Here is a 21,467-nt window from a genome sequence, read left to right as displayed (position 1 = left end):
ACTCTAAGAGATGGCACTATTAAATCTCTTGAATCCATGCCCTAGGGCAATGTTTTAACTCAAACAATTATTCCTGACTAAACTCCTGCAACTAACCTACTTTGGAATTAAATTCAAGTGTCTTTCGATTCCATTTATTTCTTACACACACAACACTTCCCCACACTGACGACTGAATGGTTAATAAAATGCAAGGATGGTAAAAACTACTAGTTGGAATTATTCTAATGGTCACCATTACTTAAAGCAATAGCATTAGTTTCCTCTTTATTCATGTCTACTTTTATGTTTTATTATATACAAGTATGCCTATTATATAAGTAATGTGTCTCTTATACAAAATGTACACATATAAAAATATACATGCATATTTAGGACATATAAGTTATAAATATATCTGTATGAAGGAAGATGCTTCAAATCTTTTATGGGTACAGGCACATATACACATGAAAACCACTAACCTGGGGGAAATGTATAATACTTTTAACATGATAGTCATGAACTGGCCCCAGAAGCTTTCTACTCACATCTCTCTTAAGTACTTTACAGTACTCTAACAAGGATACTTTTACTCCGAAACTACCCACATCTTCCCCACCTGAAATATCCCAATCACCTTCTTCACATCTTCCTCCAATTTCTGTTTTTCAAGCCTCATCTTAAACTTAGCTGTCTATATAAAACACCTGACTGCATCAAATGCTCAAATTCTATTACAGTATTTAGTATAATTTTTTGTTTACATGTCCATTGCTGGTACCTAGTGTGACTCATGACACAAATTAAGTGTTTAATGTTTTGTTTTGTTTACAAGTGCTCAAGAGGCCCAATTTTGAAGGACAACTCACATGTTGGTTTGTCCAATACAGCAGAGAGAGCAAATTATGCAGAGGTCTCTGTTTTGTTTTGCTTTTCTCTTTCTCTCTCTCTCTCTCAAATATTTTTATTTTAGTTTATGTGTATTAGTATTTTGGCTTCAAGTATGCCCGTGAACCATGTATGTGTGCCCAAGGAGGCCAGAAGAGGACATCAGATCCCCTGAAACTGGGAGTTGTACTGGCTGGGAATCAAACCCAGGTCCTCTGAAAGATCAACAACTACTCTTACACTGAACCATCAATCTAGCTCCCCAATTACATTATTCTTGAGTTTGCAGGTGTTAGTTACAGACAGATTTTTAAAAAGTATGTTTGTCATCTACCAAAATCCAACCAATTAATCAATAGTATCAAAACATTCTGAAAGATGCCTTATATAAATTCAAGACCTAAAGAATCAGTGATTCTGATTAAACATGGCAAATAATGACGCACATTTATCTTCTTTCTAAAGTCCCATTTAAGTCAAAGTGAAGGAAAAAGAAGTTTAAATCCAAAAGATCAAAGAACAAAAAATGAATTTTTCAAGCATGGAAAACAAAATATATAGTAGCTGAACTGGCAGTACAAGGAAATGTGAAAGTACCTATGTGAACAGCCTGTTGGCCAGAAGACAGAGGCAAGGTGACTGCAGAGAACTGAAGGTGTGGGACTTAACTAGGGGTTTGCTGAGATTTGATAGAGAGCACTGGGTTCCAGACTCTACCTCTGCTCTAACATCAATACCTTTTCCACAAAAGGGAACAGTGTTTGAAACAGGAGTATTAAGAAAAGAGGCTACAAATAGAACCAGACCATTCCCAAAAGAAACCACCCTTGCGTCTAATGAGAAATATACTTATCTCAGAATTCTAAGAGATATGGATGTGTATATACGTGTGTGCAAAACCTTCTTTAAAGAAATTAAAATCTCATGCATGACTGAAAGGAGATCTGCTATCCAACAAACTGGCAGTTTATAAAGAGGGAAGAAAAAAAGGGTAAGAAAATATTTCTGGCCAGGCAAGATAGCACACGTCTATAATCCCAGCACTTAGAAGACTGAGGCAGGATAGTTTAAAGCATGAGCTACAGAATAAGACCTTGACTCAGGAAGTAGGGGAGAGGAGAAAAATTATTCCTTTAAAATACAAGGAAATCTCCAAATTTAGAGAGGTGCGTTTCCAAATACTAAAGAACAAATGATTAGAAAGTAAAAACAAAAGCAGAGCTGGGAATCTAGCTCAGGGGCAGAGCACATGCCTAGCAGGTAGGAGGCTATGGGTTCAAGCCACAGCACTGCAGGTAAACGGACAAATAAGAGCACTCAAGAAAAACCCTACGCCATACCATCAAGAAGGTCCAGAGCATCAACAATACACATCAAGAAACGGCAGAAACAATCAGCTTCAACAGCACTAAAAACTAGAACACAGTAGGATCTTTACAAAATGTTTTTCTATATAAATACACTCAACAACTGAGAGAGAACAATTTTAAGTATATAACACCTGAAAAAAGGTTATCTTCTACCTAGCCCAGAATTATAGTATAGTATAGTATTATAGCAAAAGGTGCTGTTATTAAAACACAAAAGACACAGTATCCAGCAAATGAATGAAAATTAAAAGGGAAGATCTGGAAAGCATACAGAGTAACCAGTCCATGTAGGAGCAGAAGCACAGATGACAATTCTTAAAGGTTAAAGACTTTGAAAAAAAAAAAAAAAAAAGTGCAGTTGATATGCCAATTTTAAGATGGCCTCCAAGACTACTATTCCCTTGATGGCATTTTCTGCATAATCCCCCAGAGCAGTAGTTCTCAACCTGTGTTTTCACGGGGGTCATCTAAGACCATAGTTAAACATAGATATTTGCATTATGATTTATAACAGTAGCAAATCAGCAATTTTACGCCTGTGGTTCATCACAACAGGAAGAACTGTAGTAAAGGTCACAGCATTAGAAGGCTGAGAGCACTGCTCTAGAGAGAGGATGAACAGTTACTATAGAGTAGGGTGCACACAAATGACAGATCACAAATCTGCTGACTGTGAAGTACTCAAAAGGGACATTATTATCCTAAGTGCTCTAGATCTATGCAGGTGAGATCTGTAAATGGCTAGCCAGGAAGAAGGCTCCTTGGTCTGGAAGGCACACAGCAAGCAAAGAAATTATTTCTAGTGACAACAAGAGGAGAGCCGGCGTCAATGATCCCAATCCTAGCTTCCACCTGGACTGCCACATGAGGAAGATTTTTTTCCAAGACAAGGTTTTTCCGTGTAGCCCTGGCTGTCCTGGAACTCACTCTGTAGACCAGGCTGGCCTCGAACTCAGAAATCTGCCTGCCTCTGCCTCCCAAGTGCTGGGATTAAAGGCGTGCACCACCACCGCCCGGCTCAGCTAACTGTCAATGCCTAGACTCTTGACCCACAGAAACTTCTAGATAATAAATTGTCTTAAACCAGTAAATTGTTTTAAGCCAGTAAAATCTTACTAGTAAAATCTCACATAGCAATAAAAGCCTAATATTTACGACAAACAATGCAACCTGAAACTAAGTAAAAATTAGTAATTTAGAAGAAAATCATATTTTATCCTAAAACAGAGAACTTTAGAAGTCAAAGCTGTATCAGGAATTTCTATAAACAATGCATTTAAAAATGCCAGCAAGCAGAAGAAACCCTGAATAGAAAATGGTCATACTTGTTAAGTATGGTTAAAAGCATTCAGGTTCAAAGCAACTGGCTTCAGACTGTCCTGGATCTTCTAGGTCTGCTGCTAAATCAGGTGTTGCTGCCCCAAGTTTGTCATAGGGTTTTTCTAACTTTAAAGTGTATGAATTGTGCCTAAGGAAGGAGGTAGGGAGGGAATGGGAGACAGAGGCACTTTTAAGAATCAGATAAGCTTTCTGAATAGACAGAAATTCTCACTTTCATGACCTTCACAGAAGGAATGCAGCATCCCTCAGTAAGGTCACTATAGCAGCAGGAACAGCAGCAGCAGCAGTAACTGCAGATTCGTTAGAAAAATTTGTTGGTCTACTCTTAGACCCACTGAAGAAAAACCTCTGAAGGCAAAGGAAACCCAGCAATCTGTTTTCTTTTTAACAAGTCCTCTAGGAGGTACTGATATAGGCTCACAACTGAGAACTACTAATCTAGTATTAATTTCTGCCAGTATCATACTATAATTGTGTTTTCTTCCTGCTGTAGCCAAGATAATGCATTTCAAAACTGTATCCTACCTAACATACCACAACTGCTATAAAAATGATAAATGATAATAATAGTTTTCAGAATAAATCATAGATCAGGCTAGAGATGTGCTTCTTTGACTAGGTTTACAGAACAATGAGTTTAGGACGCGGATGGTCTCTTGACTTTCTCACAGTGCTCACTAACCCCTACGCCTTTTTACCTCACACTACCATGTGTTGTTCTGACTAGCTAATGGCTACACTAGAGTTCAGGAGGAGGTAATTCCAAAAGAAGGACAAATTTAGGGGCTAGAGAGATGGCTCACACTTAAGAGCTACTGTTCTTCAAGGACCTGGGGATTCAGTTCAGAACCTACATTGCAGCTTAGAACCTTCTGTAACTCCAGTTACAGGAGATCTCTCTTCTGGCCTCCGTGGGCACCAGGTAAGTATGTGGTACACATGTATATTTACAGCCAAACATTCATACACATGAAATAAAATAATTTTTAAACAATTATGACAAATTAGAAATCTGATACAGTATGGTCCAGCTTTTGTTTACAGATTAGAAAAGCAAGTGACGTAGAGACCATGTGATTCAGAAACTGAAATGTTATATTCTGGCCTTCCATTTGTAGGTCTGTGCTTTTTAGCATAGGAAAAATATTCCAAAATGACATCTTAAGTATCCCTCCTCCACCCACCAGCCTGAGATCTTCAGAGAAAAAGATTCTATCTCCATAAGAATTCCAGAGGCTGAAGTGCCCAGTAACTACAAGGAAGATTGGCTTATAAAAGTTTCAATTTAAAATCACTGGTGGAAACACTATATACCAAACATGTGCAATAATGTCAAATCACTTAAAGTACTTCAATATATTCCAAATCTAATGCATTAAGCAGATTTAAATACATTAAAGTGAAATGCAGGGTTTCATCATCTTAAAGACAAGAGACATGCATTTAAGGAACTCACCAAGATACCAAGCTTGCACTAAATTTGAATGTTTTAGAAGAACTACGAGGGATTAAACACAGCTTTCTGAAGCAATCACTGAGCATCCATTTAGGTTCCCAGCAGCCGCAAGCCTTAACACATGGTCTATCATTTCATAGTTGTGTAATGTTCCACTAGTCCCGTGTTCCTTTGGAGCCCTTTCTCCATAAAGATGCAGATACCATTAATATTCCAGGAACTGTCAACAGAGTAATCCTTACATTTAAAACAGTTTTTGCTGGAACAGAAGAATAACTACTTCTTCAGTCAATCTTGAGAATAATGAACTAAAATGTTAGATGTAGAAGCTAAAACTGATTTAAAAAATGCTTAGATAGCTATATGTATAAGCAGTTACTGACTTAAATGTATTCACTTTAGAGAAACTACACACTTCAGACTCAAAAAAATTCACAAGTAGTCTTCCTAGAAACATGGCAGCACTTTACAGCCCTCCTTCCCATACTTTTTGTATATACAAACATACTTTATGTATGCAGTCCTGAAAATACACACTCTTGTATATTTTGTATTTAGTTGATTACTTTATGTGTTTGCCTACATTCATCTTTGTGCACTATAGAAGAAAACATCAGATCCCCTGAACTGGAGTTACAGATGGCTGTGAGCTGCCGTGTAAGTTTTTTAATAGAATCCAGGTCCTCTTGAAAGAGCCTGTGCTCTTAACCACTAAGCCATTTCTCCAGCCCCATTATACACTTTAGCATCATGGCAAATACTACCATCTTTGGAAATATTCTATAGACTAGCTTCCTTGCCACATTAAAAAAAAAAAAAAAAAACGTAAATTTACCTATGGATTAAATACTGATACTCAGAATACACTAATTTGTCACAAAATAAACTAAAACAGTAACATTGTCATTACTATCTTATACTTTATCCCATATTGTCATTGAAATAGTAACACAAATATATTTAACACTAATAAAATACCAAATAAATGCAATAATGAAAAAACACAATTAAAATTCTGTACATTACTTAAACTAAATGGATATGTAATCAAACTGCTTTCTAAATGTTTATAGCTATACCCTTAGATTAACACTGCTATCTACCTTGGCCAGAGATGCTTCCTATTCCAGTGGCTAACATTCAACACAGAGACTCTTAACTAGTAAAATGCTGAAAATAATAACGTTCAGCCCTAAACTGCACATCTGTATCATCCCCTCCAAAAGCCAGGGGACATCAAGGATGAGGAAGCAGAAACACTGTTAAGGCTAGAAAAGTGGTTTTTAACCTGTGGGTCATCACCCCTTTGGTGAATCTATCTCTAAAAATATTTACATTATGATTCATAACAGTAGCAAAATCATAGTTATGAAGTAGCAACAAAAATAATTTTATGATGGAGGGGGTCACCACAGCATGAGGAACTGTATGAAAGGGCTGCAGTATTAGAAAGGTTGGGAAGCACTGTAGAGGAGTCCTATAAAATGCTGGTTTCTAGATATGACATGGGCAATCTCATGGAGAACAAACACACAGCAGCTATGACTGCATGAACATGCACAGACCCACAGACCCACACACAAAATAATACACGAAAGTGGGAAGGGGCTAGTTGGGAAGGAGGAGTTTATCCCTAAGAGAAGGAAACATAGGAGAGGGCAATGGGGTGACTCTGTTCACAACACACTGAATATGTGCATGAACTTATCAAAGACTTAACAAAATAATAAAACTCTTGACAATTAGCAGAAAAAGTAAAAGAACATCCTGCAAGACCTAACTAGTTGTGCTTTTTTAATCAACAAAGAACCTTAAAGAAAGTCGGGTGTAAGGGTGGCTTAAGAGTCTTCTCACTCCAGTTTTGTTTTTGTTTTGAGTCAAGGTTTCTCTATGTAGTACTGTAATTCACACTATAGATCAGGCTGGCCTTGAACACAGAGACCTGTCTACTTCTGCCTCTTGAATGCTGAGACTTAAAGCATGTGCCACCATGCCCAGCTCTTCTGACTCAGTTGAACCCTGGTAATAATACTTAGTGATCCCTAGCAATACTAAAAGAGTAGGTGGAGTCCTTATTAAGTAAAATGATGGAAGCTGGCAGGGCAATTAAGCAAACCATACACATTTTAATGTTAGAAGCCAAAAACCAGCCATTCGAAACAACAGAGTAAGACAGGAAAGAGCACCGGTTCACAAAAGAACATGCCAAAAGGCAGCACAGAAAAAGCTAAAGGGATAGCAGGTTTGAAGTAATTATCCTAAGTTTAGGGACATCGGAGGATAGAGGCATAACATTTCCCTAAGTTGAGATGCTGAGATCTTTGTTTGTTTATTCCATTCAAAATCATTTACTAGGGATCTTTATGAGCCTAACAGGTGAAACTGAAAGTAATCAGGGATGAAAATTCCAAATCACAAAAATACAGAATAACCCCAAGACATCTCACAAATATTTAAGAAAAAACAAAACAAACAAAAAAAAAGCTGTAATAAGCTTTCAAGTTATCCTGAGGCATACGTAAGTACAAAAAATAATTAACAGTCTACCTATAATAAATAAAAAAATAAATGATATATCCAAATTACTAGAAATAAGGATTTTTCTGTATATAAGAATGGGACCTAATTCACTCAAATCCTTTCAGCTAATTTTACAAGTGTGGCTCTGTGTTACAAACTCATCTGTTAGAAACAATGTGATTTTGCCCATGAAAACACATCAGAGGTAAGGCTCCCTCCCATTGCCCTATCTCCTTGAGGCAGTAGTGCAAGCACTGACTCCAGAACCTCAGCTTGCTGGCAGGTTGCTCCATCACTGAGCTGTACCTCCCACGACCTTTGGGCATATTTTATTAAGACCCAACAACTAAAAAACAGTAGAACTAGAAACAAGTCCTTCTATAATATTTAAGATGTCAAAGACATTCTCTTTTATGGTCTTTTGGACCCTGCAGCACAGGAAGACATGGATCTAGATGCGACATTAGATATAAGACACGGTGACAATGACTTTAAACAACTTTATACAGTAATGAAAATAAATGCATGCTATCCATGACTGAAGACACAGTTTTTGTTTCACTTCCATTACTTGGTAGTTTTTACAAAAAGCTGTCAATTCTTACAGCCCTTCTACCTTAGAACTTGGTAACAACCCTTTCATTTCAAAGATAAGATGGAAGTGTTCTTCACGTTTTATAGAACACTGAAAGAAAATATCCAGAGCTAGAAAGATGGTTCCATGGGTTAAAGGCTTACCCAGCAAATGTGAAGCCTGGTGTGATGTTTGGATCCCCAGAAGCCATGTAAAAACCAGGTGGGTGGAGTAATTTCAGAACTTGGGAAGGGACATGGAGACACAGCATCCCTAAAGCATGCTGACTAGACTAGCCAAAAACAGTGAGCTCCAGGTTCAGCAAGAGACCCTGCTGAAATATAAGGTGGAGAGCTATTGAGTTAGACACTGATGCCAATGTCAGGCCGTCCTAAGCAAGCCTGCACACAATGACATGCCTCCCTCCTACACACATGCAAACACGCTCCTCTCTCCAGACACACACACATTCACTTAAAAAGAAAAAAGCAAGATATCCCTAGGGTAGAGTTAATGTTTCAATAATATTAGGTTTTAAAGAGATTAAGATATTTTTCAAAAGCTAGAAAAATTGCAAGGGTAAACCATTATGAGGATAAAACATTGACTAGACATTATTTTAGATTTCATGGACAATTTTATTTTCTAATAAAAAAAATGAGAAAAATATTTGGTCAGCCTACCTTAAAAATAGAAAAGATAATCAAGTATATAAATGGAATTCAGTTAAAAATTACTTAGCTATAATTACAAAAGCCATAATGGATTTAAGACCCGTTATAGCTTTTTTGAAACTATAAAAATAAGACAAAAATAAAAGTAGAGTAAAAAGTCAAAATATTAAAAAGATATGAATGTCAATTACTCATAAATGTCTTTTTAAAGGCAAAAGCAAAGAACAAGAATTAGTTTGTTTTGGATTTTTCTTCCCTTCTCCTTCCTTAGACACTTAACTTAGAAACACAAAATGACCAACACACTAGATTTACAACTCCAAGGGAAGACTATCAATATAAGATGTCATAACAATTAAGGACATAAATTGAAGCTGAGTGAGGTAGCTCACCCCCAACACTCAAGGACTGAGAAAGCTATGGATCACAAGTTTCCAACCACTTGGGTACAAGATAACCCTTTCATAAGTAGGGTAGGCTGGGGGGTGATGAAGGGGAAGGGAGTGGCAAAGAGGAAAGAAAAGAGAAAGGTGTCCAGAGAAGGAGAAAATGTGCTGTTATTTTTGACATTTTTTTCCTTTGACCTAAAAGAATGAATCTAGATACACAATTATATTTATATACTGTGACTGGGGTTTTGTTGCTGAAATTTTACCTATACTCCTATTCAGAGGGTTAAAGTTCTATGGAGTGTGGTGGTACACTATTCTGGGAGCTGAAGCATTAAGATCAAACCTGGAGGCCAATCTGAGTTACTCAGCAATACTCTGTGTCTCAAGTAAGAAAATGTTTCCTGTTCTCATATATGGACTTAAAGCTACCTAAAAGTTCCTTATTACATACAAAAATGTTTCTGTAATTAACGTGAACTCTTACAATACCTCAAAATTACTCAGTTAAAAAGATAAGTTTCTGATCTCCAAGAAATTCTTACTTCTTTTACAAACGTAATGTATCTTACAGACTACATTGTTTCCACTGTGTGTGGCACAAATCATAAGATATTAAACACAAGCAACACACACACAAAAGCCTGTACATTACATTTAACTAAACAGGTCCTAACTAAACATACTAGAGCCACTTAACAGTTATTTAAGCCTTAAAATAGGACTGGAGGATACCGGATAATGCTAAATATTTGGGATCCATTTTCCTGTTCTTTTATTCAGTTGGCAACATTCAAGACAGAAAGAAAGCTCAACACCAGAACAGAGATTTGATCTTTTGAAATGTGAATGCCTTTTATCTTGACTGTCAGCAACGGGGGCCAGTTTCTCTCTCACCTCTCCGTCTCAGTGTTTCATGAGTGCCTCTTATTTGAGCACACATTTCTAGCTGTACTTGAAAACTCCTAGTTCTAAAGTCCAGCTGCACATTTCTCTGCCCCTCCCTCTGCACACTGGGACCATCCCAGGGCCTGTCATTTCCATTTCCACTGCCCAGCCAGAGCTACTGTTTCAGCTTGTTGTTTCTACAGGACACAGCATACAGATCTGAATTGGCTTAGGCTGTTCTCACTACTTCTCTGAGCCTTCTTGTTAGTGCTCTGCTTGCTTATGGTCCCATACTGATGGGTTCTTCCCACACCACCAAGAACAGTGTTTTCCTAAATTGCCAGTTGCTACCACAGGTTTGTTAACTCCAATTAATGGGTCTTCACTACTGTTTCTTCTCGAAAAGGAAATGGAATGGAAATGAAATGATAGTAGAAACTACCCGACTGCATCACATGAAGTAAGAATATTTTTTTATGTCATTTTATATTTAAATATGAATACTAGATCACAGCCTAAAAATGTATGCTGCCAATGGATCATATTTTTATTAATAGTCTGGCTTTAAAAACAAACAAAACAAAACCCAGGATCTTTCTATATATCCCAGACTGGTCTCAAACTCCAAATCCTCCTGCCTCACTTTTCTGAGGACTAGGTGTATAGTGCATGTCATACAAGGCTGGGTCATGTATCTTAAATCTTAAGTTTAAACACCAGTCTTTCATTGGCCTACAAAGCTCTAGCCTGGCCCTGGACAAAGTTCTGGGGACTCACTCCTCTCTATTAAAGGAGTCCACACTTTTATGCAGTGACGCTGTCAATCACTGTTCTGCCTAAATGCCCTCCAATTTGTCTTCCAAGCCTACCTGTCCTTACCTTTTAGTATTTAACATCACCTGCTTCCAACATTTCACATCTAACTTTAAACCATGATCCCCAATTCTAAACATAAACTCCTATAGGGAAAAACCACATTTTACTGACTATTCAACAACACTCAACTGAGTCTATGCCACATAACTGGTGCTGAACATTTGGTAAAATTAAGAAAGAACTAAGTACTTGCACTTAAGTTGTTACTCTGCCTTTACAAAGTGCACTCGTATTGTGACGGTGGATCAACATTTCCACATTTTTCCTACCACCCCCTCCTTAAGCAAAATGAGACTCCAGGTAATATGCTACAGCTCCCACTCCATGCTTTAAGGCAAGAGAAAGGGCTCAAAGTTTGCAAAGTCAGGTAGATACCAGAAAAACAAACAAAAATCTCAACATCCTTTTGTAGGGAAAACCCCCATTTTATACGTAACTATCTCTTAATAGAGACAGGCATTACTAAACTAAGTAAAAACAAAAAGTAGCACAAAGTAACTGGCTGAACTAACTGACTTGATATCTGCTGCCTTCTCAAGTGTTCTCAGAGAGCTCCAGACTCACTGCTACATTATGATATACTACTAGGGATGCGCCTAGCAGGCACGCCTCATGGAGACACTGAAGCTTCTTGTGGGTTTCCTTTTTCATACTCAGCTATCTTTGTAAGGTGTCTGGTACACTTCTTTTTACACATCCATACTTCAGCTGACCTCACTCCATGGTGCACGAAACTTTGACAGACTCTGCCAACTGTTGACTTCAACCGTCCTTTTCCTTTTCGTGGAGTTCATAAACTAGTATTACAGGAGTCATTTTTTTTTCTACCTAATCATTTATTTTGGTTTGAAAAATAATTTTTTTATTCCCTAATTATACTTATAATTAAGGTAAATGTAAACCTTCTAACAATACTAATCAAAAATCCATCTGTCATATATAAACTTCCTTATCCACATGAAATTCTGGACATCCATCATCCAAGTAAGGTAATTTAAGGACTGCCTGGGAAAACTTTAAAGGTCACATCATATTAACGTATGTTTCAAAGAGGCCCAGATGGCTGTGCTTATTCACTCACAAAGGGCAGAAACGTCTGTGAATGCCTTTGCTGTATATTTTCTTCTAGTTCCACCCACCCTTCTTCTTTCAACAATGCAAATAAAGCAAATCATCCTCAGTAAGAAAGCATCACACTCCCAAGTATGGATCTGAATAAAATAATCGCAAGTGCTGTTAACTGTTGAGCCGGATATTCAGCCCTTCTTTCTAGATCTCTTTTAACACTCAGCCATCACCAACTGGCCATGAAGCTTTGCACCTGAGTTTTGGAGGGGCAAATTCAAATTATATCACTCACCAGGCAAAGCTCTATTACAGCCTTATTTTACATATCATTTTTAGCTTTTATTTTATTCATGCTTTAAATTCTAATCTATATGTATTGGTGTTTTGCTTGCATGTATGTATGAGCACCACTTGCATGCTTGGTGCCTGCAGCAGTCAGAAGAGGGTACTGAATCCCTGGGAACTGGAATTACAGAGGATTGTGAACCACCATGTGGGTGCTGGGAATCAAAACAAAGTCCTATTGAAGAATAAGTGCTCTTAACCCCTGAGCCATCTTTCCAGCCCCTAAAGTATAATTTTAACAAAAAGGCAAGTGACTTGTTTATACACAAATTATGTTGAGTATCTAAATGTATTTCACGTAGGTAGCTTAATTTCATATTTCAAATAGAAGTCCCCTTTACTATTAAATTAATCTCACTCTTCTCTTGGTAAAACAGTGAGCATTCATGTAATGTATGAGATGCAGAAAACTGATTCTCTTTTCTGATGATGCTACTCCAGTCTGAAGGATGCAGCATTCTTGGTGAAAAGCTGCCACTTGATTTTGTGTGTAGGTGAGAGTGCACATGACACTCCAACATGGCTTTAAAAAAAAAAAAAACAAACACATTTTAAACTGTGGAGCTGCATATAATCAAGGGAAGCCATACTTCATATTTTTTAGTATTTTCTCATTTAAAAATTGGTGCAACTGACCAGAACAGTTTCTAACACCTTCATTTCCTAGCTTACATACTTAAACAGATTAGAAGAAAAAAAAAAACTGCTGACCATCAAATGAGGGAAGAAAGGAAAAAAAAAAAAAACCAAACATTTTTGTAGTTGGAAAACTCTTACGCTCCTTATTTTACCGACAAGAATACAGCCCACAAAGGTTAGTAATTTGCTGAAGGTCACTATGCTACTAATAGCAGAACCAGAAATAGAATAAGGCATTTTAATTACATTCTTAGCACCTGTCATTTAAGCATTAAAAATAATTATCAACTCATAATTAATTCCTGAGGAAGAACTGCTATGCCACGTGTCTCTATTTTCAAAGTTGTATAAGGTAATAAACTTTGAATTCTAATTGCCAGGACAAAAGGCAACTATTCAAGACCTTTATAAAATGTGTGTTCCTAAGCTATCAGAATAAATTTCAAAACCCATCCTTCTAAACCGTGTTCCTCCACTACTTATTTATCGGTGCTAGTTGGACCGCAGGAGGAATGCAGAGACAGCACTGACAATCCACTAAAATGAACAGACGGTCACTTCATAACACAGGTTTCCAGCCTAAGTAAAGAAGTGGCATCTCATTAAGCTGCGGTGTTTAGAATGAAAAGTTTTGGAAATGTGCTCTAGGCTGGCTTTTGGCTATGCTGAAGATGTAAACCTGACACTGCTAGCACAAGCTAAAGGTCTGAGGCAAACAGAAAAAGTGAACAAGTTCCTTCAACCAACAGCTTTGTCTCTCCTGCACCCACAGCGTGGAGATCGAAACAGACTGAGATTTCCGTTTAATGCCCAGTAAACCAAGCTGTTTGGATGTTCAAGGATAAAACAGAGGGCACTGCCAGGGCACCAACTTACAAGGGACCAGTGCCAAGGACTGGAGTCTAACTACTCATTACAATCCTCCCTTTGTACAACTGATTATTTCTACAAAGTACTGGAAGAATGCAGCTCTTCTCTTTAAATGACACCGTCAACCAAACCTAAGATGGCAAAATTTTAGTAACCTATACAGCAGTTTGATCAATTAGGAGGTACGGGGTAGACTAGTGCACTGTCTTCATATATTTATCATTAATAAAACTATAACTGAGTTACAAACATTACACATTCCAATTAGGACCTCTGGTGTCGCTCTACAATAATACAAATATAATCTCTACTTTAAAGTAGTACCCGTTTTGCAAGGGATCGAATTTAAAAATATGGTCACCACCACCGCTCAACTGAACACAGGCATAAGCAGATTTAAAGCTGTGATAAGCACAAAATCCTTACCCCATTTTGCCCAATGAAAACTTGCTCTGAAGTTTCTGCTCTTATGCTACAGAAATAACTTCCAAGGAATTTTCTCCGTCTGTTATTTTGCAGTTGCTTTTCCACCCCCGAAGATCTTTTCCGGAGGCAACTCAACGAAGCAGACAATTCAGTTAGTTCTTGTCGGTAAAATGATTTCACTCGCGCTGACACCAAAACGTTCAAACATTTGGAATTTGAAAAGGTTGCGCGGAGAATATAGCACTTAACTATTCCACAAAATTAGTGTACGTGTAGAAAAACGCAAAAGCCAAGCTTCAGCGAGTCTAATAAAAAATGAGTTCGCTGGTCATTTCGCTCACGTCTTCCACGACACTCAGGCAGCCAGGTTACTCGGCCTTTGGGCTAAGGCGGTGGGTTCAAATTTCACCACACCAGGTCCCTGGGGGTGGAGCGTGCAACCCAACGCGACGTGCACTTGGATAAAAATCCTACAGGCAGCAATGCCACTGTCTCCCTTACGTTAAAAAAAAAAAAAAAATTATATGGAAGAAATCTCTTAGTGCAAGCCCCGACCACTCGCGATGTGCACGGCACACCACATTGGAATCTGTCCTTTGAATGTTCGTCCTCCTAAGACTCGGAGCAGAGAGGAGGTGGAGAGCAGGCAGAGAAGGCTGGGAAGGATCGATTCGTTCTCACGAGGAGCATCAGCGGAGCCATTTCCAGGCTGGCGGCTAGCTGGGGGCGCAGCCGCCGGGGAGCAGCGCTGGGGGCCCGAGCCCACCTCCCTCGGCTTCCCGGCCCCCGCCGAGCACAATGGAGCCCCGCTCCGCGGCCGCCCCTCTTCCCGCCTCTCCTCGCAGCACCCGCGGCCTCGGGCTCCCGACGGCGGAGAATGAATGAATCAGAGAACCCAGCCCCCGCGCGGTCCCCCGGCACCCAGCCCCCAAGCTCCTGGCGGGCCGCGCGCTGAGGCGAGAGGCGAGAGGCGAGAGGCGAGAGGCTCGCGGCTCGTCCGAGGCACGGCAGCCGCGGCTCGTGCCCCCACCCCGGCTCGTCTCTCCCGCTCCGCGCTGCCTCACATTCCCGGGGCCGCCGCTGCCTCCTCACACTCCCCTTCAGCGGCCGCCTCCGCCGCTCCGGGCGGCCTGGCGCCCGTCGCTGCCTCAGACTCCACAGAGCGGGCTCCGAACCGGGAGCAGCCGAGGGCTCCGCTTCCCGGGTCCGCGCCGCCGGCGTGAGGCGAGCACGGCAGCGGAGCAGGAGAGGGGGCGGGGCGGGGCGGGGCGGGGCGGAGAGGAGAGCGCGGCCCTCCCGGCTCTAGGGGCGGAGCGCCGCCGCCGCCGCCGCAGGCCCGCGGAGGAGGTGGGGCGCGGCGGAGGCGGGGCACGGGCTCGGACCCGGGCGGTGAGGAACAACCCCGGAGGGGATTAGCGGGCCGGTCCGTCGGTCCGTCCCTTTTTCCTTCCCCTCCCCTAGCGGCCGGCGGCGGGCGGGCAGCGCGCTCGGCTCCTGCGCTGGCTCTGGGAGGCCACGGCCTGGTCCGCTCCCCACGCCAGGCACTGGCGCTGTGTCTCCATCCTCCCCGCAGGAGGACCTTTAAATAGCAACGTCAGCGCGCTCCTCTCCGCACATACGTCACCCTCCGCTCACGTCACCTTGTGCGGGGGATGATGTCACGCGGCCGGAAGTACTGCTAAATTAGGGAAGGAAGCTGGGGGAGGCGGGCTGGCGAGCTGCTCCGGGCCCAACCTGCTCTCTTTTTTTCACTCGCTTCTCCTTAAAGGCCAAGGCGCCGGAGACAGTCGGAGAGAGCTCGGAGAAGGAAGCGGCGAGAGGTTTCCTTGGCACAAATGTGCCAAATGCGAATGAATCACTCATAGCAACAGTGCCGAAGTTTCGCCGGTAAAGTCCTGTCTCTCTCTCCCACGGGGTTTGCACCAGCATCCCCGGGCTGTTCACATCCCAACCTGCAGGGAAACGTGGGAGGGAGAGTGATCACTACTGGTAGACTCGGGGAAAACCACCGTTAATTTTAGGAATCATAAATACCATCCCGAACATAGTCAACTTTTAAGCTTTCTCCCCTCCTGATGCCATGCATTTTAACTTTTAAAAAAATAGAGGTTTTTTTATCTTTATTACAAAGAATAGTAATTAAAGCAGACGGAGATTTCCAAATACCATCCCGAACATAGCCAACTTTTAAGCTTTCTCCCCTCCTGATGCCATGCATTTTAACTTTAAAAAAAATAGTTTTTTTTTTTAATCTTTATTACAAAGAATAGTAATTAAAGCAGACGGAGATTTCCAAATACCATCCCGAACATAGTCAACTTTTAAGCTTTCTCCCCTCCTGATGCCGTGCATTTTAACTTTTAAAAAAATAGAGGTTTTTTTTGTCTTTATTACAAAGAATAGTGATTAAAGCAGACGGAGATTTCCAAATGTTCTAAACGTTGCTATTCTCAACATAGCCTTGGTTCTGCAAGGCATAATGAATCAAATTCATTAAAGTAAAACTTAGTTCCTCAGATAATTATCCATCCTTCTACAGCATCGCAAATGCCAACGAATCGCCTCAGGTCTGAGTTACCAAGGATATATGAATTACAGTCCAGAAACGACGTCCCACTTTAATAACACAAACATACATTTGGGTTACTTTTTATTTTGTAAGCGCAATACCTCTCGAGTGTATTTTCATTTTCTGTGTGGCAAGGATGATTAGCCACCCATAAATTTATAGCTACATGTGTGAAATTGTGTTTTTAAAATCATAAAGTTTTAAAGAGAGCCTTTATTAGTTAGACTTACAGAATGAGATTTGCTTTTTTTTTTTATTTTATTTAACTTGACCATTGTGGTTCAGAAATAGAATTGCTGTACACTGCTGAAGGGCATTAGTACTTCAGTTACTCTATAGATTCAGTGACCACATTTTACAAACTAAAGTCATTTGACATTAAACAGAACAGTCAAAACCTGAAGTGACCCGGAAAATCCAGGACATAATAGTATTACGAAATCATGAATTTTGTCCTTAGAAGAATGGTACATCAATACCAATGCAGTTCAAAATAAAGTCAGCTAAAATTCTATAGATTATGCCAGGAGTGGTGGGTTTTGTTTGGCCTTGTTTGACTAAGACCTTGAACTCCCAGCTTCTCCTCCCGAATCCTTCCTAAGCAATGCAATTACAAGAATGTCCCTTGCTTGCCTGCTATATGTGGTTTTAATACACGTTTTTTATAGTAGTACATGATTCTTAATTAAACAACATTTTTTTCTTTTTTTTTTTTTTCTTTTCTTTTTGTTTTTTTTTTTCTTTTGCATTGACATTTTCTTGCCCGAGTTTGGAACTCAGGGAGTAAAAGGGGCAAAGTGTTAGGACCGATTTGTAAACTAATCAGACTGCCTGCTCATTTATCTGAACATTATAAAGTCATGATCTTGCTTTAAATTTGAAATATTAAAAAAGACTGAGGGTTTTTTTCCTTTTACTCACATGTGTATGCATGTGTATGTGCGTGCGTGTGTGTGCGCGTGCGCGCGCACGCGCGCGCGTGTACATATGCTGGCACATGTGTACATGGCAAGAATGAAAATCAGAGGTTTAATGTGAGAAATCTCCCTTGATTGCTGTCCACCTTATCAACTGAGAGAGGGTCTCTCTCTCTCTCTCTCAGCCAAACTCAGCTCATCAGGGGGGGCTAATCCAAGTAGCCAGTTTACTCTGAGCCTCCGGTCTCTGCCTTCCCAGTGCTGGCACTGCAGGTGGACTGCCACCCTACTCAGGGCTTGTGTGGATGCCGGGGATCTCAACTCTGATCTTCTCACTTGAAGGGTAACTAAGGGGTTTGCTTTGTTTTAACATTATAATGAAAGGTTAATGAAAAGCAAGTATCTGCTTTCCAATTTATCTAATGCATATTAGCATACTGATAGAAACTGGCACTAAGTTACATTTCAGATAAATTGAGCTTTTTATTTAAATATAAAATACAAAAGCAATGACACTGTTATTTTTCAAATACTGTCATCTTATGATCTTTGCAAAGTGTTATTACTCTCTAAAATGAAAAAAAAAAATTAAAAAACTACTTCCCACCTAAAGTAAGTCTCTATTTCTGGGTCTTTCTTACCGTGTTAATTAACTCTTACGTTACCATTTTCAAACACTTCATTCAAGCCTATGATTATAACTTCCTCCCATTTGTGTTCTTTATCAGATTTTTACCCAAATGCCAAGACAGTCCATCAGCTGCTTCAGTGCCTTTAAGAGTACTAGCCCTTTGCTTGGATTCTGTTTGTCGTAAGTGGGGTTTCTTCTCAGCTACCTCTTGCCATCGGAAAGAGAGCAACTCTTTGTATGTAAATCTGACGGCTCACTGTGATATGATTACTCAAAACCTAAGTGATCATTTCAGCGTCTTTTTCTAGCAATAATTGGCCTAGTTTTGTTCTTTCCCATGTGTGGGGTTCACATATCAGGAAGTAACTGTGTGTATTTTGCCAAAGATGTAAGTAAAACCTAGAAACGTAATGAGACGTGTTCTAGGGAAAATAAATGCCCTTCCTACCCTACTTTGAAACACTTCTAGTACACTTCCGACAGCAGTCTGAGAACCATTGTGTGGCTTTTTATCTATCAATAAATATCCTTTCTGCTAAAATGAGCTGTGATACCATGAATTCCAACTCTAATTTCCTTATTGTTTTAAAGTACTGAACTTCCTAGAAAGGAATGAGTTTCTCTCACCGGAAGAGGAAGAAAGTACTTTAGTAGCATTTCAGTTTTTTAACAGTTTCTCTTTCCCAGTATGCTCTCAAATTTGTGGGGCGGTTTATGAATACCCTCTGATTTTAGAATCTGTGGGCGAAGACATCTGTTTCAGTTTTGAGTTTATTTCCATGCCCTTAGCAGAAGATGGTAGTCTCCAATGGGGATTGTTCATAGATGTGTCATGAAATGGGTCTTTTTCAATGAAAAGTCATTCATGACCTAGAAAAAAAAAAAAATGTAGAAAAGAGAGTTAAAGCCAGGTTTTATTTTTAATTGACTAACATTAGATAATAGCAACTCCCTTTGGAATTATTGTATTTTTAATCACAAAATGTCACTGTCACTTCAAAAAAGTCATAAGCAGAAATATTAGATAGCTCCCCAGCAATAGAAATCCCACTAGCTTATGACAAAAATGTATAAGAAACTAAATAACCAGTGAACACTAAAAGTAACAAGAAAAGAATGAAATAGTAGAAAAGAATTTCTAGTGGATGCTAAAAGTCTCATTTCACATGGTTTAAGATTTAGCACATTTATAGGCCATCATTAACTTGAGTTTCATTCAAACATCCTTTATTATTATTACCAGTCTTCATCTCAATAGAAATGAGGTGGCTGAAAGGTCTCTTCAGAGGCATTTCAGTTAAAAAGAGGGGAAAAAAACAACCTCCAGAGTGGGAATATAGGTGTTTGGTTTCTCCAAGGCTAAGTCTTCCAGACAGATTTACCCATCTGATAGCATCCATACTTGATACTTTTTTTTTCTCTTAAAAAGAATGGTTTGTGAGTTGTAGAGAGAGCGAGATTGGAGAATTATCCACAGGAAAATGTCTATAGAGCATGGGAAATGACCTCATGGCACTCTCCTGCTTTGGTTTTTATTGTAATCTCATTGCTGATTTTCCAAGTATTGTCAGAAAAATAAAACACAGTCCTAGGCTTGTAAAAGAAAATTCCGGAAGGTTTCCAGTCAGGTCCTGTTGAGGGCCTGAATAGAATACAAGACTTGATAATAATAATCCCATAATCAGGAAATCAATTTGCAATCTATTTGTATTTTTTTAACATTCGGGGGATATAGTACCTTTCAACAAATTACCTAGCTTAACTTTGTTTTGTTAGACATTTCAAGCAGGCAGACACAGAACAGGGAAAGCTGGGAAAGCACGCAGTCTTCAGGGAAACCACGGTAAAGAATGTGGAGTAAGCTGCACCTGTGTGGTTACTTAGAATGGAATGCTGCGGAAGCTGATTGCCATGGTAACCAATAATCTTTTTCCTGAATGGGGAAACAGAACAACCATGAGGAAAATATTTTAAAACGAGCTACCTCATTTTGTGACTCTCGATGCCAGCAAGTATAAAAACAGCACCCAAGGCATTCAGAACAGGCATGCTTGTAAAGGAAATTGCCTTCTTTCCAGGAGAAATGAGGCTGAAGCTGCATGTAATTGGTAACGTCTCGGACATGCCTGAGCTGACAGAAACAATACCCACAACCCTGTTAAGTTTCTCTCCAATATAAGCGGGCAGAACAATTCTCAGCATTTGATGGTTTTAGCCATAACATTTCACGAGTTATTTATGAGGCTCTTATTTATTTTAATCTGGTTCAGACCATAATTTCTCTAAAGGTTACATTGGAATTAGTGTTCTCTAGAGAAGCAGAACCAATATAATATATACACACAGACAGACAGACGGACAGATGAGAGACAGATGACAGACTTATTGTAAGTTTGGTACTCATAGTTTATGGAAACCAAAAAGTCCCAGTCTGCACCTTGGAGAACCAAGCAGTTGTCAGCTGGCATAACGATTCACTGTTAGCCTAAAGGACCCGGGTACCAGAGAAGCCAATAGTATCTATCGTTCTTAGGCCAGATTTAGAACCCTGAGAACCTGTGATTCTGATGTCTCAGGGCAGGGGATGATTGTCCAACCTCTAGTGTAGAAAAGCATTCTGTCTGTTGTCTTTTTGTCCTACTCAAGACTGTCCACAGATTAAATGGTACTTGGTGATAATATAATACTAGACATATTAGTAAGACCACTGATTTAAATGTGAATCTTTTATGCATGCCTTAGACACTCTACCAATAAGAATTTACCAGTTATCTGGTTGTCCTCTAACCCCATCAAGTTTACACTTAACACCCTCACAACATCTATTATTTTAATAATGATTATATTTTCATCATATTTTACATTTGACAAAAATGTATTTTCCTATGTTGATCAAGTATCTGTTGCCATCACTTTGAAGGAAACCCAGATTTCATGTCTTATCCTAAGAGAAACTACACGATTGTGGCCCCTCTTTTCCTCTGTTAACTTAAATACCATTTCCCAGTGTGTGGGCTAGATTGTTTTCAATGGCAAGATACAGA

The 21,467-nt window shown here is 39.6% G+C and overlaps 1 protein-coding gene across 3 annotated transcripts in view; it reads right to left on the bottom strand.

Annotated features, from left to right (window-relative positions):
• Nucleotides 1-14,449, bottom strand: part of Homer1 (homer scaffold protein 1) — a 110,510-nt gene extending 96,061 nt beyond the window's left edge. For all 3 annotated transcript variants that reach the window (XM_076927153.1, XM_076927154.1, XM_076927155.1), the window contains exon 1: nucleotides 14,307-14,449. In XM_076927153.1, coding sequence (XP_076783268.1) covers nucleotides 14,307-14,311 — 5 coding nt within the window. In that variant the 5' untranslated portion in view covers nucleotides 14,312-14,449. The remainder of the gene's footprint in view (nucleotides 1-14,306) is intronic.
• Between the last annotated feature and the right edge of the window lie 7,018 nt (nucleotides 14,450-21,467).

Source organism: Arvicanthis niloticus, chromosome 29, assembly GCF_011762505.2.
Source record: "Arvicanthis niloticus isolate mArvNil1 chromosome 29, mArvNil1.pat.X, whole genome shotgun sequence".
Classification (NCBI taxonomy): domain Eukaryota; kingdom Metazoa; phylum Chordata; class Mammalia; order Rodentia; family Muridae; genus Arvicanthis; species Arvicanthis niloticus.
This window is presented reverse-complemented; position numbering and strand designations above follow the sequence as displayed.